Below are 18,082 nucleotides of genomic sequence, written 5' to 3'. Positions count from 1 at the left end.
ATTTTCAGGTCTTGAACAGGATGGAACAGAATCACACTTAAGCCCCAAGTCCGCTTACACCCCTAATAGGTGAGGAAGTATCTGGCTCTTACTTCTAACAAGCACTAGCCAGGGAAGGCAGCACATACAGAAACTAGAATTTGAAATAAAGACCTCTAGTAACAACTATTGCTGTTCAGTGCAGTGAAAGAGATGGAATCCTGGATATCTATAGTCAGTCAAGGCCAGATAGGCTGCCCACGTGGACATGCAAGTAAGCTTAGCTTTTCCATTTTAACATAAAGATCCTAAATTATTTTATTCCAGTTCATGAGTAAATGATGTTTCATTTTGTAAAGGCTGCCTTATGTCGCTGAAAATATATATAGGTTACATAGCTCCCAAAAAAGGTATGTCCAAAAGGAGTTCATGTCCGTTTGTGCTTGCTGAAGGAAACATCGTGAAAACCAGTTATGCTGGAGCGCAGGTCCACTGTCTTGGTATGGCCACAGGGATCCCCCAACAAAAACTAGACCCCTTGATATTCTATATCCTGTGTTCCTTGTAAATCTGTGACAGAAATGTTGAATGCGTTCCAGTGGATCAAGAGGCATCCTAAGCTTTTGCCCAAAACTTCAAAAGAAATTCCTCTGGAGTCTGAAGAATGTTTCACTTTTGAACATAAGGGCTAAATACAGACAGTCAAAAAGCCCAAGGCAGAATCAGTTCAATCTCAGCAGCTTTCTCTACACTGTTTAGACTGGACCATTAACAAACAGGATATGCATTCCCTCATCAGTTGACCAAGGTAGGCAGAGATGCCTGCACTGGCCAAGGCTAGAAGGTGCGGGGGGTACTGGAGCATATTTCCTAGCTCCAGTAGGCTGCAGACACCCCAGCCCTGCCCCCTCTCCAGCCCCCCACCTGTCAGCTGATGGAAGGGGTGGGGGGAATGGACCCCCTTTCTGTCCCTGCCCCCCATCAGCTGCAGCAGCCACCTGCTCCCCCATCCACTTCATATGCAAATATAGTGTTTGGGGTGGGGGAGGAGGGGAAGGGGAGGACCTCGTCTTATATTCAAGTAAATATGGTATCTGTGAATAACATCAGATGTGTTTATCACTGATACAAGCCTTGTGGATTATATGGAACATTTGTATGTGCCTACCTGTAGCAGGCGGCTTGGAGCTCCTGCTGCTTTAAGAGCAGGCAGGCTGTGGCTGAGGCTGGCTGCAGGTGTGGCAGGAAGACAATTAGGGACCATGCCTGAGAAGCAGCCTGCAGGTATGGCTGGGGTGATTGTGGAGTCATCTGACCCAGGAGGAGGACTGAGCTTAGACCAATTATAAGTCCTGGCCCTGAGCTGAGCCAATGGTGAGATCCTAGAGACTGCTGAGAGAACATCTCCTAAGCAGGTTGTAGTTCCTGAGTGCTAGCATGGAGAGAACAGCCTGCAGCAGTCTGGTGGTTTGGGAAGGGACTATGGGGAGGAGGAGGTCCCTGGGGGCCCAGTAAAGGAGTCTAGGAGCCTGGAGAAGGACTGAATGAGAAACCAAGGGGTCTGAGTGCCCAGAGAGGGGCTGAGTGTGGAGCCAGGGGTCCAGGAGCCCAGAGAATGGCTGAGTGAGAGACCAAGGGGTTGAGTGTGGGACCTGAGCATCTGATAGCCCAGAGTGGGGCTGAGAACATAGAGACTATCAGAGAGATGACACCTGTGAAGCCTGGATCATGGTGTAGGGGCAGAATGGAGCCAAGCAATTAGCCCTTAAGACAGTGACCATGGGCACTTGGTGGACATTAGAGTGAGACCAGAACTGGGATGCCCTGGGGCAGCCTCCTTTGTATAAAAGCAAAATACATCAAGATGTGGTAGGTGAATGAAGGGGTGACTGCCCACAGAGTGGGTAAGGGACTCCTGGGGCTTCACAGCCACCCAGGCTCTGACACTGTTACACTACCACAAGATTCATTGTTAAAAAAAAAAAAAAATACTCGCAATCAAATTGAGCATCTGAATTAAGTAGTTTCCACAACATGAGACCTGAATGCCCTTACTTTATTTGTGCTATTGCCTGTAATAGAAAAGCTCTTCATGAGACATTAGGGAGTGAACCAGCTAGTCGTCAAGCATTCCAAGTACCTGGGCTGCTTCTTAGCTCTAGATTGCATATTTGTAGGAAATGTATCATCCAAAACATAGAGCACTTTCATTCAGTATTGTGCTAGCAGGGGCATGAACAACAGATATGCTGAAGCTATGCCTAAAAATACCCATGGGTATTTTCAGCTCAACGTCCTCTATGAGAATGATAGATGATTGTGTAGCTTATTGTCAGTACTAAGTATCAATAGAATATATATGACTGGCTGCTTCTTTTCTGAGCCAAACCACATGTAGCTCAATAGGCTATAGTACCTCTGAGTTAGTAAGATGGGAAGAAGCTTCTTTGTGAGCAAGTTAAAAACAGAACCACACAGTCATCATTGTTGTTATATATAATGTGTATTGTAGTAGCATTTAGGAGTTGCACTTCAGGACGCCATTATGTGAGACACTAATAACAAAGAACAACATTTCATTCCAGTTTAAAGGACAAATTGATTTATGCAGCAAATTTTTAACAATTCTTGATAGAGAAAGCACCCCAGATCAGTTACATTTTGGATGAATAATATCTGCTGGCATTTTGGTTCAGATCTCTCTCTAGTTTATGGAGTATCACTGAATGATTTTTACCCCTGTTCTACAGAAAGACATTGTGAAACTTAAATTGCCTTTTCCAGCTCTGGTAAGTTCTTTCTTGAGGGTGATGCAAACACTGAATAAAATAGCAGTAGAAATGGAATAGCATGATGCTTGATAGTGAAATGGTAGACAATGCTACTGCAGTGTGACAAAGCAAAAGAGGAGGAAAATTCCTTTTTCTCTCTCTCTTTTAATAAATAATAACTATGCTGGAGTTAAGCAGCAGATATTCATGAGAGACACATTTTCTGAAAAATCAGAGCCAAACATTTGGCTTAGCTGATTACACAAGGAAGTTTTACTGTCAGATAGAGTTGTGCCCTCAGGAACCCAGGTAACTCCTCAGATCATCATATGAAAACATTTGGAGTATGACCTTTAATTATTTGCCCCATTTGAGCTTTGTGCTTATAAAAGTAGAAGAAATTGCCATGAGAAGTTCTGAGAGCTATTGGTTACCATGCCTAGCATAGTGCTCTGCAGAAGTTTCTGATGCATTAAGTGAAGCGGGTATGTGTCATCTTTATTCTAATCCCTTAAAGGGCAAAAAGAAATTCATAGCTGTACATACAGTAAGATCAAAGTTTGGATATTTTTATAAAGGATCTACTGTAGTTCAAATGGATTAGTTCAATGAAGACCTACTAACTGGTTGCATCTACACGTACAGTTGTTACTGCTCAGTCATTTAATACTTGCTGCGCAGTCCCGATGCCCCACAGGTTTTCTCCCAAGCTATTGCTCAGTAGCAGTGTCAGTGTCACAGATCATGCCTGCCGACACTACCTTGCTGTAGCAATGAGCTATGGTGACAGTTCATCTCTCTAGCAATATAGCATCTCGTATAGATGCACCCACTGCATTCTATGGGAAGATGGACTAGATGATGGTCACAATGGTTCCTTCCAGCCTTCTAATTTATGAATGCAGATTTTGCTTTCCAAGCCTTCACAAGATGCTCTGAAAAAATCAAACCTTCTTCCCTCCCCACAAAAAGGGAAAAGACAAATTTGTCTGCTTCTGTCACCTTGTCATCCTATTAAGTTACACCTGTGAGAACCCTCATTTGATCCGAACCTGAAGTCCTTACTTAGGGGAGGGGCATTCCATGCTTTCCGTGTCATGTAAGTGGCCGGTTTTTGGTCGTCCACAAGGTATTTTTGCCATTTATGTACTCAGGAAAACTCATTTCCTATATACATTCCCTGTGACTGCCAGACTTCACATCAGAAACAGAAAGGGTTTGTGTGTGTGTGAGGGAAGTCTTCCAAGGGGTTGAGTGTGGGACCAAGCTTAGATCGTGACTTCTAGGCCCTATTTACCCACAGGATTGAACTGGGGCCTATCTCACTACCCAGCTGCAAACTCTTGACCACCACACCACGGATTAGTTATTATCCATGCCCTTTTCTGGTCCACTTTTTGAAGCTGAGCCACTAACATGATCATTGGATTAAATGGATGGAGGGGAATACAGGAATGAAATTTTTGCCTTACTGGAGACAAGGACCCACACTTGAACCCAGGGACCTTTCTCTTCTAGGCCAGCAGCCATCTCATTGAGCTATGAGCCTTTGACTTGCTCTCTTATTCCTGACACACATATTTCCCACACATCTCCCTCTCATGCCTGCCCAAGAAAAAGCAAAATGGCTGACCTGCTGTGTGGTAGTTAGCATGCTGTGCTAGAAAGTCTAAGTCTAATACCTAAGTTCAAACCCCATCTTGGTAAGAGGACAAGTCCACCCATCTCCCAGGTGAATTAGCTATCTACGTGTTTGAGGTAAATGCCCAAACAAGTCTCTCTCTCTCTCTCTCTCTCTCTCTCTGGTGTCCATTTTGGCTGCATATGCAGTTGTTCACATGTGTAGGAATAGAATTTCTCTAGGCCTAAGTGCCAAAAATGTACAGTGGATGACCAGGAAAAAATAAAATGTAACAGATAGGCAACCAAATCTAGAGAGCTGGATGACCAGAAAGGGAATAAGATTGCTACCCTTAGTTTATACTTAGGTAAATTTGGTTCATGTAAAGGCAATGAACCAAATCAAGTTATTGGGAAATGCAACTGTCCAATATTTCTCAGGTTTAGCCAACTGAGAATTCTGCTCAAATAAAAAGTGAATAAATCTAAATAAGGCCTTCAGAATTTGAACTCCTGACTGCACCCTGAATTGGTGGAAGAGGAATTGGCCCTTTTATGCAATGCAAAAACTTTCAAAAAGGTTTATGAAGTGTTTCAATTACTAAAATATCATAAGGATCATGGATTTGAGGGTTTTTATGTTTTCAATATGTATCTGACAGCTGCTTTCTTTTGAAATTTCAGGTTGTAGGTCCGTGCAACAGATGCCAAATTATCTGCATAGATCAACAATCTGGAGAGCGAAACAAAGAATTCCTGCAGTCTCTGTCTAATGTGAGAGGTAGAAAGGTTAGTTTAACATTAAAATGCCAACTAAATGATAGAGTGTCTAGATGATATACATAATCCAAATTCAAGGGAATTCTCAAGAAACATGGAAATATTCCCTGGTGAATTAACTCACAAAAGTTGGAAAATGAAGCCATTCCTACTTGTTCCTCATCGTAGCGTTCAGCTTCTGTTTGCTTCAGTCAGAGTCAAAGAACCCCTTCATACAAGTCTACCTACAACCAAACAATTCGAACAAGGAGCTCCTGCCCTTTTAAAAAGATGAAGCAGTCTCAGTTAGTAGGGCTATGCGAAGCTTCAGTCGCCAGCTCGATTCAGAGGAGATTCAGCCTGATTCAGCAGCCAAATCTCCAAATCTGAATTGAATTGGGAGGCCCATTAAAAGGTTCGAATCAATTTGAAAGCCTTCGAATCAACTTGGAGCAATTCAGTGCTAATTCAAAAATTTGGCCATAGATTAAACAGGCAGCAGTCCTCTGCCATGCTAGATACAGCTGCCTCCAGGTGGTAAGTCTGTTGTGGGCAGAGGCTGGAGGGAAGGGGCATGGTGGGGGCCAGATCAACTCCCCCACAGTGAGAGAGGGATTGGGGCTGGGGCTGGGGCTGGAGCAAAAGCAAGCCGCCCAGCTCGGGTGGGGGGGCCCAGAACTCTGGAAGGGGGGTCCTGCTGCTGCGTTCCACCAGTCCAGGAGCTCCTCTTCTGGTGGCTCCTCCAGCGGCTCTCATTGCTGGTCTGGGAGGGCATGAGAGTGGGTGTGTGCCCACAGATCTGCACGAGGTGAGCTGGGCTGGGCTACACTCTGGGAGGCTAGGCCCAGCCTCCTGCTGCCAGGCTGCGCTCTGCGGGGCAGGTGGAGCCAGGGCTGCGCTCTGGGCTGCTAGTCCCTGCTGCAGCCTGGAGCACAGCCCTGGCTCCACCTGCCCCACGGAGCACAGTGGAGCGGGGAGTATGCAGAGGCTGGAGCCACCCAAAAAATCCCCCATAGCCCCTACTGCCGGCCCTGCTCCAGTCAGGTGCACGCACCCGCCCCCATGCCCTGCTGCTGCTTGCCCAGCCAGGGCAGGGCAGGGCGAAGCTGCAGCTTGTCCAGAAGGTGCAGGGAGGCTGAAGTGGCTTCTGCTGCTGCACACCGCTTGTCCGAGGCAGTACAGCAGCACCATTCTGTATCTCCCAGTCCTGGCTGGGCAAGCAGCAGGCGGGCCTAGCCCCTACTCCCAGTGCCTTCCACCACCCATGTTGAGCACAGCCCAGCCCAGCCCACCCCATGCTGATCCGGGAGCACTCGCCTGCTCCCACGCCCTCCCAGACGGGCAGCAAGAGCTGCCGAAGGAACCACCAGAAGAGCAGCTCCCGAACCAGCAGCGCACATTGGCGGGAGATCCCCTCCCAAGTCCCACTTCCCCCCGCCCAGGCTGGGCAGCTTGTCCCAGCCCCAATCCCTCCCTTGTTGTGGGGGGCATTGATCTGACAACCCACACCCCTTCCCCCACCTCCACCCATCGCAACAGACATACCAGCTGGAGGCAGCTGTATCCAGCATGGTCCAGGACTGCAGCCTGTTTACTCTGTGGCCAAATCTCCTGGACTGGAGAGGCAAGCAGCCAGCTCAAGGTCAAGGACCAGAATGAGGACCCAGGGGCCCAGAGGACAGTCAAGACTTAGCCCAAGAATCCACTGGGCCCATATCAGTGGGCCAGGGTTGGAGGCCTGCAGCTAGAGGAAAGGAAGGATGAAGCCAGGAGGCCTCTACAAGGGATGGAATGGTATACAGAGTAACAGCTGCAAGACAGAGTAACATCATCAAGTTTTACAACAAGATGTGGCAGGTAAGAATCAAGAGTGGGCCCTGGGAAATGAAGGCAAGAGCCAGGCAGGGTTAAGGTGACCGGTTGGGGGTGTTATGGCAATCCCTGGTGCCTCACCTGTTACAAGGAGCAATCTGTGGAGATGAACAGAAAGAGCAGTAAAATGTGTCACTGATATTCAGAAAGGGGGAGAGTTATTTCTGAACCTAAAAACAATTTGCAGTCCAGGAGGAGATTCCAATGCCTGTTAAATAACAGCTGATGTGAAGATCCTGTGTCTGTAGTGGGTTCCTTTCTTCCAAGGTGCCAACTATCTTATATAATTTTTATTGTGCATCCACAGCAGAATTTTCTGTTATAAACAATTGTTGATAAGATAGTTATTATGACTGTTACAAAAAAACACAACCTGCCATGTTTAAGTTAATAGCTGTTACATAGGGGATCAATAAGTGCAAATAAATTATTTAGCAGATTTACTGTATATCCCCAAATCCAAGATTACTTTGAAGGTAAGACAACTCCCCCAAAATTAGAATCTATAGATTGAAAATTATAAATGTGTTTATTATTTTCCATGTAAAGAATCTAATTAATGGAAGGTTGTCTTAAATTTGTCTCCCTAACTGCTGTGACAGGAAAAGCAGTGGCAGAGAACAAGGGTCTAAACCCCGACCCCTTGCCCCCTACACCTTGCCCTTCTGTGCCTGTCCCTCTGATGCCTGTCCCCCCTACTACTTGGCCCCCCATGCCAACCCTACTGCTACCTGACCCTGCCACTTGCCCCTCCATGCCTTTGCCAGTCACCTGCTCCCTGCTTCCTAGTCTTTGACTTTTTCTACCTCCACACTTCCTACATTCACCAGCCCTTCTCTCCCCTGCAACCTGTCCTTCCATCCCTTGCCTTTCCATACCTGTGCCTTCTCCCCTGCCTCCCCTAGTCCCTTACTCTCCAATGCCTCCTTGCCCCTACATTCCTATACCATACTTCTGCCATCCCTGCCATACCAGTGCCCCCAACTCCCTCCTTCCCCACCCCACCACAGTTAACTTCTTCTGTAGCTCTGCTCTGGCCTCAGATCAGGCTGCAGCAGTGGTGGCCTCAGCACAGCCCCAGTCTAGCCCAGCCTGGGAGGAATGGTAGCAGCTCCTGGGCAAGCCAGATCAGGGCTGGAGGGGGCACCTGGGGAGTGGGGGAGGCAGACTGTACCTCTCCCCTGTGTTCCCTCATGCTGCATGCACAGGTCTCTCCCTTCCTCCACCTTCATCCTGTGGTCTACCCCATGCTCTCCTGGCTTTAAACCCCCTCCCCCACAAAATAAGCCATCGTGGCCCAGGTCAGGCGATAGCTCCAGGTTCAGCCTTGAGTCTGGAGCCAAAGCCAAAGTTCATACACCACCTTCCCTGCACCAGTACTTGAATCTAAGTCAAGGCTCCCCACCCCTTGCTGATTTTGGAAAAACATTCATCTTGGCTTTGAGTAACTATGGTAGCTAAGAAATTAAAAGCATTGCCTAGACACTTGGACCTCAAATTCCACACACTTTTTTTTTAAGCCAAGGATTGTAATGTTTTGTCATCTTCTTCCATTTTTTTTTTTTTTTTTACAACAAAGATGTACCAAACTTTAGCAAATATAGTTTCCCTATAGTAGAGCCTTTCAGTGGATTCTAGCACTGAATTAAAGAATCGATAGTTTGAGATGCAAGAGTGGTCAAATGTTTATTGTTTAAAATATTTTTAAGAGCTGGCCCTAGAGCTCCACTGGAAGACAGTGGGGTCTGCAAGTGTTTAATGCTGCTGAAAATCAGTCTCCTTAATTTCAGCTAGCATTACACCTGTTTTCTGATAGTTTACATTTTACATGCAGTAGGGCCTTACATCTTATCCAACTGCATTCCATTAAAATTTCTATTGTATTGTTTTAAACAAAATGCAAATCCATCTCCAGAATAAACTTGATTTCTGCTGTCATCATTTCTGAGGCAACTTTTATTAAAAAATGACGTTAAAGCAAAAATCTTTCCTTGTCTGACAGAATACTCCACTCTTATAGGTTTTTAGATGTAGATGCTATAGGAGACTGGAAGAGAATACACTGAACTAGAACCTATTTTTTCAAGATTTTTTCCAGTTTACATTGCAACTAGACGTTGGGAGGTATAGTTGGGATTGATGGGGAGGGTTGGTTTTTATGGGGAGTTTGGCAGGGTAGGTGTGATTGAAGACAGGAGGGCTGAAATTCTCAGGTTTTGGGATGTTGTTTGGAGAATCTTGTCTATAAGTTGCTCTGACCTTCTAAATAGGGCCAGATATAAATCTAAATAAATAAATACACCAAAGCAAATGTTCTTTGTCTGTGTGTGCCATTATGTGCTAACACCCTGGTACTGTGAGGGTTTTCCTGCTGTATCTGACCCATGGTCAGAACTGTCATGGTTCTTCAAGGGAAAAACTCCTCACAGAATTAGGCTCCAGACTATTGGACCATGCACACCATCTTTGCTAAGATTATCAAATTATTTCTTTTATCTGATGCAACAGTACTACTGCCATCATCATAGTATAGAGTATAGTCCTTTATATTATGCCTAGTGCCTTTCATTCATGCATCTGGAACACTTTTACAAGCCCTATTTCAAGTACTTGAGAGCTGTGTAAGTATTTGATTTCTCAGTTTGATGGCAGGAACCAAAATAAAAAACTAAGTGATGGATGCAAAACAAAATTCCATTTTTCACCAGAAATAAAGCCTGAAAAGACAGATGCCAGTCAAATGAAATGTTCTGTTTGTCCAGCAATTTTCTGTTCCTTTTTGGGTGTTTTTTTACTTGAATGTAGATTATTTCTTGTCTCAACCTCTTCCTTTCAAAATGAAATATCAGAATAGTTTGTTAAGGAAATGTTACAATGTAATGCTTTGAATCTATTTTTTTCTTCTTCATTGACTTCAAGTATGGCAAATAGTTTTTGTCCAACAGATAACCTGCTTGAAAAATTTTGACCAACAGTTGTAATTAACCTTACAATGCCTTTCTGTAGGAGGGAAGATTACATTATATTCTTTTGTTACCTATGACAAAAATAAGCCACAGGGGAACTCAAATGCACTGAGGAAAAGCGATTTTGTGACCAATACAGGAATGGAATCCTACAATTATAATCTCTGAACTAAGTTCTAGTCTTGGTCCTATTTTATGTGATCTTTAAACCAAACAAGAACACTTACCAAGTCCTGTTTAGTATATTTATATGTGAATAGATGTCTAAGTGTTGCATATATCCATTTATGTGGCACAAGTACTTGAAACAACACACAAAAATGATGGGCTATTATTACTTTGCTATCACTGTAAGCAAGGACAATGACTTTCTCAACATACACTCTTCTGTAAGGGTAAGTGTATGGTATTTACACCCCTGCTTGTTGGATTGTGCTTTTACTACACAAGTAGTTTCACATTTTCCCGCTGTAGTGAGTAATGGGAAACTAACGTTACATCCCCCTACTGCCATCAGAAGATAGACTGTATAGAACAAAAGATCTCACAGCTCGGCAGTACTTACTGAGTTCCTAGACTGTAAAGTGGAAGTTGTATGCAGAATAAAATGCCCTTCAAGTGAGAAAAAGAGTAGCTAGCAACAGAGAGAGATTAAATGGTCCATTGTAAAAATTCTGCAAGCTATAATCCCAAGGGCTGAAAGCCTCTTTTTCTTTAACAGGGAACTATTAAAAGGAAACAGTTCTAGTTTTGTATTTTCTTCAAAGTAAAGATGATGTGGCACAGGAGTCTTTTTAGGAAGGTTTCTTTTGGTAAGTGTAGTCAGAAATATAGCTAAACAAATATTCCCAGAGTATTTTTATCGAATAGAATAAGGAAAATTACTACAGGAGTATTGCATTTTTAGTTCACTTTAAGTGCTAACTAGCAAATATTGGTCCCAAGAATTTTCATGAAAAGAAAAAAGTTAGCAATATCTTCATGAAAATGTGTTTTTATGCAAACACTTTTCCAAGTAAACACACATATTTCTGCATAAAACTCCATAGGAGTCAATCAATCAGGTGACAGAAAACTATGTTATGTGACTTATCCAATTAGAATAACAAAATACAAATGTCAAATATTTGAAATAATGTTTGAGTAATGCAAATAATAAAATGCTGTCTCCAGGTACAATGCTTCTCCAGTGAAGAAAACAGCTTTCCCTCTTAAAAGAGACACCTTAATTTTAGGGGGCTGATTTTGGAGGAATGGGTACATTGTAGGTGAGAAAACACAGTATGAGTATAAATGCCTTTTGCCAAATAACTTCAAATTAACAAATTTGCTAATTTAAAAAAAAGTTAAAATCTAAATCTGATCTCAACTCACAAAATAAAATAAAAACTAAAATATTGTTTTATTTGCCTATTTGTTGTTCTGGAAGTAAACCAAGATGATTATACATCAAGATCTATATAGAAAAAGCTGTTAACTTTAAAGTAAGTTTATTTATAGTGATGTTATTCTTTCATATATGAAATATGTTACATTGTAGCCTAAGTTTTTTAATTCATTATTCAATATAGACATATGCCTATCTGGGTTTTTTTCCTAGTATAATTAAAGGTAGAACATTAGATTTCATTATTTAATAGAAAACTGAGCCAGTTGCCACTGGATTAATTGTAATTCTGGAGATATCATTTATTCAGACAACAGATTATTGCCCAGTAAAACAATAAGAGGTTGCGTACACATTCAAATAATCTGGGAAAATTGTCCTAGGTTTGTTCTCCTGGTAGAGAAACTTACCTGGAGTCACATGTACAGACATTCTAATGCTGAAGCTCTAAAGAGTGAAGAGCTTGCAGTGTTGACACTGTGCAGCCAGAGGAGGCATCTCAGTATGCTTTCCTTAGTCTGTCTGGCAACAGATGGCAGCAGTGCATAGGGTAGTTCTGATTGTCCAACCCAGACTGCCCTTGTTTAGCTTGTGTTTTCCTGCAGCACAATGTGGGGATTGTGCAGGGGACATATTCTACTGTCTGCTAGAGCTGCAGAATCCAGTGAGGGACACACTATCTGTCTTGGAGTGGTGTGTCAGGGGTGATGCTGGAGAATGATGTTCTCTTCATTCATTCTCCCAGGAGAAACTCTCCTGGGGGTAATTTAACCCCGACTGTTCCCCAGTTATTTTTCTCCTGAAGCAGCCAGTTTTGCCATGGGAGAAAAAGCCTGACTATCTTTATGATTATGGCTTTTCCTGGGAGAGAAGTGACTCTCCCAGGAGAACCTGAATGTGTATATAAGGCCAGAGTAGGGTAATCATTTAAATGAAATCAGTATTTCAAATAAAATCTGCATTGACTTCTTAATTTTAATTTCTTGGTTGGTCTGGATTCTAGCAGGTCTATGGGAATGTATATAGTAATAGAAAAGAAAATCCTATGTGAGGTACCCTTTTTCTTATTTTCAAGATTATAAATTTAAAAATACGGTAAGAGTTCCAAGTCAAACTGATATATTTTCCAAGCTCCTGTTGTACCTCATCCATCTTATTTCACAGGAGACAATTTCTGCATTGAGTCATGTTGTTTAGTACAAGAAGGTCTTGTACCTGTTGAATTTTCCATCATATTGTTGTTTCTTCATTGCCTGAATAGGAAAGGAATCGAAGATATTGCCCTAAGCTTTAAATAATTAAAATATATTGATTTTAATTTAGGTAGCAGATGGATCTTATTTATTAAAGATCCCATTAGTTGGGATAGTTCTATTTAATCTAACTACTTTTATTCTAATTCTCAATTCCATACCCTTAATTGAACATTGGACAATGGGGAAAATAAAAAAGAGGGGAGAGATCTATGGAAAATTATGACTTTCATTGAAAAGCCCCAAATTGGATAATTTACAGTTTCTAGAAACTAAAACCAAAACTCTTGCATGTGGACTGTCAGAAAAAATAATGTTTCATTAAAACATACCAAAAAATGTTTTTAAATTAGATTCCATTTTTGTTTTTCTGAGAAAAATAAAAAAAGTTTTGAGAACAGCATAAATTATTCCAGAAAGTGTAAGTTTATTCTAAAACCCAATTTTGATGAAAAACTTTTCAAGGCAGATTTCATGTAGCTACATCTATATGTGCGCTTTAATGCACAGTAGACTTTTTTACTGTGCCTTAAAGCATCACATAAAAACTGTCCAATTACTCTAATGAGCAGTAAAATAGGCTACTGTGCATTAAGCATCACTTAAAAACTGTGCTCATTACTGCACATTAAAACAGCCTAATGTACATTTCTTTAGTACGTCACAGTGGAGGTACTAAATTTATTGTGCATTAGGAAAAGCACCTTAGTGCATGTGTAGATGCTCCCACTGATAACTTTCTTCATCTAAAATTATTCTAAGACTCAAGGGGCGTAGCTACATGAGATGCTACAATCGCCATAGCAAAAAGCTACAGCCACATAGCTTGTTGCTAGGGCAATGTAGCATTGGCGGGCAGGAACAGTGACGCTGACACTACTGCTTAGTAGCAGCGAACTACTGCTCAGTAGCCTGTTGCTATTGAGCAGTAGGGTTGGAAATGATCCATGGACCCCCCCCAGGACTGTGCAGTAACAGGAGTTGCTGTGCAATCAGGTGCGCATGTAGATGCATCAAAGGAATATTTTGAGATAGCAAGGTGGTTCTACCTCCATTCTGAAGTATTTCTAAAATAAGGACTGTTAGAAAAAAATGCACTGGTGAAAATCTATTCCAAATCCCCTCAGGAATTTATTTTAACAGAACTTTTGCCAGACTAACAGATAGGCATAGTAGGCACATGCCTAGGGCCCTAAGTGAAGAAGGGGCCCAGTTGTGCTTATTTTACATATTATAATTATTGGGTGAAAAAAAGTAGGGGCCCACCAATTTGTTTGCCTAGGGCCCACTAAAGGGTTAATCCAACCCTGATTACAACCTACTATCCACTGCAGTGAGCAGGACTGTGCATGTACTAAAATTAAGCACTTGCTTTTAAGTGCACTAGAAAAAAAACTGCTAGACACCCTGCAGAATTAAACCCGCAGTGCAAAACATGGATGGTGAGTGAGTAAAACAACTGTTTTGATGTTTGTCTCCACTGTGTGGTGATCACAAGTATCACAGAACTATGTTTATAAATGTTTCTGATTTGTATTTGTTGGATGGCTTCACATCTGGCAAAAGAAAATGAATGATGGATTCACCAAGTAGAACAAACTTTCAGAATACTTTCAGTAAAATATACTAAAATATTCATAAAAACAAATGAAGGAAACATTCACAAAGCTCAAGACATAAACAAGTTCTAATAGCAAAGCGAATAATTCATGGTATGAAACGCAAAGGTTTGCTTCACTGTTTGAACATATGTGCATCCCTACTCTGTCTACCCTGTGAACATTTTCTGAAAAATGTATTAACCAGGTTTGTCGGAAAGCCAGAGTGCTCATTAAATTACCAGGTTGTGAAGGAGTGTAAATGATATATATATATATATATATCTATGGGACTGAGGGTAGAAATATCCTTATATGTATATGGTTGATGCAAGTTTTCATGTTGAATAAACTGAAACTGGCTCTTACTTGTCTGTTATGCTTATAATTAATGAAAACTCTTTTTAATTTTAGGAAAATAATGGTTCTGTCTTTTGTTTTTACAGTCTCTTATTTGTTGTGAGATCCACCTTATTCAGATTGCTGTGAATTTCCTAGCTTGCTAATTAATTGGGGGGTTTTTTTGTTTTGTTTTTTTCCAGACACACTTTGGTATATACCTGATGAACCAGTCATCATGCTCATCCTCTTCAAATTTATTGTCAGTGGGATCTCCAGTATTTCCTATATTGAAGGAGAGTACAAAAATACAGTGCCCACCATCCAATGAAGAAAAAGCTTCTGGATAATTTTCTTCAGCTGGACAAGTTTGACATGGATAATTGAGAAAAATCTGGTTGTCAGTTATTAAAAAAATCTACAGATTTACTTCTGGTTTTATTTCTAGTGTCATTATTTGCTCTAAAGGTTCTTGTTGCAGAGGATCCCTACCCCTGCTACTGGAAGAAACTAAAAACAGTGCCAGGAGGCTGTCTGGGGCAGTGCAGCTTACAGAGGAGTAAGCTGCAAGGTGCAGGCTCCTCATAATTAGGCAAATGAGCAACCCCAATATGACAAGAGAGAGCCAGAGAGAGCTTATAGGGTTCAGCCTGCAGGCAGGGGAATGTGAGGCTTCTGATGAGATAAGTAACAACCCCCAGACCCTGTTGCCACAGGGCCAGATCAAGTGACTGGAAGATAGAGGAGAAAGGGCCATATAATCCTGAGCCTGGAGCTAGAGATTCAGATTGGCCCTGATCCTGCTAGAGAGAGAGACTCTGGTGAATATCTCTGAAAGTTAAATGATTTGTATTATAGTTCTTCACCTTTGGCATTTATGTTCTGGTGGGGTGCCTGGAAAGCACTCTATGCCTAAGAGTTGCCAAAGCCCACATAGAGCCCTGCAAGGATTTGGAATCTGGTGGGCTCTGTGGGCCAAAGCCAAGGCAGGATCAGGGGCCCACTAAATACATATAGACCTGCTAGGACCAGGGGTCCAGTGGGTTGAGTCAGCTAAAGCCAAGAGAGTAAACCCGTGCCTGGCAGGCTGATGCTCAGACAGGGCTAGGAGCCTAGGGGAAGTGTGCAGTTAGGGACAGTCTTGCAAGCGCCAAGGGCCCAATGGGTTGTAGGCCAGGTAGGGTGAGAGAACCTGGTAGAAGAAGACCAAGGAGGCATAAGCATGGCTATGGTTAAGGGTGGAGTCCCCAATTAAGGCAAATAAGGTGACAGTTAGAGTCAAGAGGGCATAATTAGTGCCAACAAGCCAGAGAGTTTAGATATAGGACCAGAGCAGGGAGGCAGGACCAGTGAGCCTGGAGCAATAAGGCAGGAAAGAAGAGTAATGCCTTGCTCAGGCAGTGATTGGGTCAGAAAATAGCCACCCTGGGATGAGCAGGGTGGAATAAAATACCCAACCTTACTCCAGTTTTTGAGGGCAGCCTCCCATATTTATTAACTGAATATCAAGAAGTGGCAGTTAAGCATCAGACAGTGGTCCAGGAGGCCAGTAGAATAGGATAGAGTTGAAGTGCCTACTAGACAATGCCACCTCCATCCTCAGGAGGTGGATCCTGTGACACTTGCCAGACATTAGCCTCCTCAGTGATTACATACCACTTGCATTTTTCCCCTTGTGACTTAAGATACACGAGACTTAACTTTCTAATTTATTGCTTCAGGCCCCAACAGGTTTGAGCAAATTTTATTACCGAGTGGATAACTCCAGCCCTAACCCAGATGTTGTCACAAAATCCACATCTTATGGGCAGCAATTGTGATAATATATTATTCTTGATGTATCTAGGACCATTTCTAGAAATTGGTGTGGGTGGGAAAGGAGGAAAGAATGGAAGAAAATGCCATATCTCATGATAAAAACATACCTCTTGGCTTTTTCAAACTGATATACAGACCATCCAGAAAGGTTGGTGAAAGAAAAGAAAGGAAATATTAAGATTTTGGGTGCAGGTATGGAATATTTCCACATCCTTCTTTAGGAGGAGACATTGCTAAAAGCATTGAAAAGCAAAGATTCAAAATACAGCATATAAAAGATTATCTTTGTAAAAAGCTTTAACAGATATCTTTCTGGGTTTTTCTTTTCTTTCCTGTATGCCACTTTTCCATCTGTTTTTGTTTTGGGGGTGAGGGTTTAAATGTTTTTCCACAGACTGATTTATTTTATGAATTCATACAGGATATTTTTCAAATGTCTTCAAATATAGCAAAGCGAATAAACAGGTAAGAGATAGGGGCCAGGGTAATGCTGGGACTAGGGGGTCATTACACACATCCACAGGAGGCCTCAAATGCCTCTACACAAACACTCGTAGTATGGGTAACAAGCATGAGGAACTCACCCTTCTGCTGGCTGACACCAGCCCGGACATAATGGGGATTACAGAAACATGGTGGGACTCAACGCATGATTGGGCGGTGAATGTCAAGGGATATAGGCTGTACAGGAGGGACAGGATAGGAAAGAGAGGTGGGGGCATGGCACTCTATATTAAGGAGGAATACACATCCTCGTCAATTAGCAAGGAGTCAGGGGAGGGGTACTCTGAAGTGGTTTGGGTTAGAGTACAAGGCAGTCGAGGGGAAAGAGACTTAACGGTGGGAGTCTACTACAGACCTCCCAACCAGGGAGAAGAGCTTGACCAGGAATTCTTGGGTCAGCTCACAGAGGTAGTGAAGGCTAAGGATGTGGTAGTCATGGGGGACCTCAACTTCCCACACATCTGCTGGGAAGAACAGGCAGCCAGGTCTGAACGCTTACGAAGGTTCTTGGACAGAATGTAGGACCTCCATCTAACCCAGGAGGTGCACAGTCCCACCAGGGGAGACACCTTGTTGGATCTAGTGCTGGCCATGGGCAATGACCTGGTGAGGGGGCTGCGGGTGCTCGACCACCTGGGTGACAGCGATCATCACCTGCTGGAATTCACCATCCAGCGCAAGGTGGCAAAGGCATGCAGTAAGGCAGCGGCCCTAGATTTTAGGAGGGCAAACTTCAATGAGCTAAGGATGATAGTTGGAGAAGCGCTGAGGTCCCGGAGGGGAGGGGAGCCAGGTGTCCAAGGGAGCAGGAGAGCACACAAGCCTCCATGGCTCACCAAAAGCATCCGGGAATGTCTCCTTGCTAAAAAGGAGGCTCACACCCAATGGAAAGAAGGGGTCATCACCAGGGAGGACTATTCTGTAGTTGTTCGGGGATGTAGGAGGTAGTTAGGAAGGCCAAGGCAGAGATGGAACTGGTACTAGCTTCCCAGATTAAGGACAATAAGAAGTCCTTTTTTGAATACATAGGGGATAAAAAGAAGGTCCCGGGTAATGTGGGGCCCTTGCAGGACGCGTTGGGAAATTTGGTTGTCACACCAGACGGCAAAGCTAACATGTTTAACGATTTCTTTGCCTCTGTCTTCCTAAGAAGGGACCAGAACAGCCACCTCCCTGCTGGGCCCGCCTTGAGCCCCAAGGGAGGCACACCTGGGCC

The 18,082-nt window shown here is 43.1% G+C and overlaps 1 protein-coding gene across 4 annotated transcripts in view; it reads left to right on the top strand.

Moving 5' to 3' along the window:
* The window catches only part of MOCOS (molybdenum cofactor sulfurase), a 406,903-nt gene extending 391,930 nt beyond the window's left edge, over window positions 1-14,973 (top strand). For all 4 annotated transcript variants that reach the window (XM_090049140.1, XM_090049141.1, XM_090049143.1 and 1 more), the window contains 2 exons: window positions 5,055-5,159; window positions 14,748-14,973. In XM_090049140.1, coding sequence (XP_089905266.1) covers window positions 5,055-5,159; window positions 14,748-14,894 — 252 coding nt within the window. In that variant the 3' untranslated portion in view covers window positions 14,895-14,973. The remainder of the gene's footprint in view (window positions 1-5,054; window positions 5,160-14,747) is intronic.
* Window positions 14,974-18,082: the final 3,109 nt, after the last annotated feature.

Source organism: Crocodylus siamensis, chromosome 5, assembly GCF_052110815.1.
Source record: "Crocodylus siamensis isolate JL-2025a chromosome 5, ASM5211081v1, whole genome shotgun sequence".
Taxonomy (NCBI): domain Eukaryota; kingdom Metazoa; phylum Chordata; order Crocodylia; family Crocodylidae; genus Crocodylus; species Crocodylus siamensis.
Note: the sequence above shows the minus strand (reverse complement) of the source record. Positions and strands in the feature narration are given on the sequence as shown.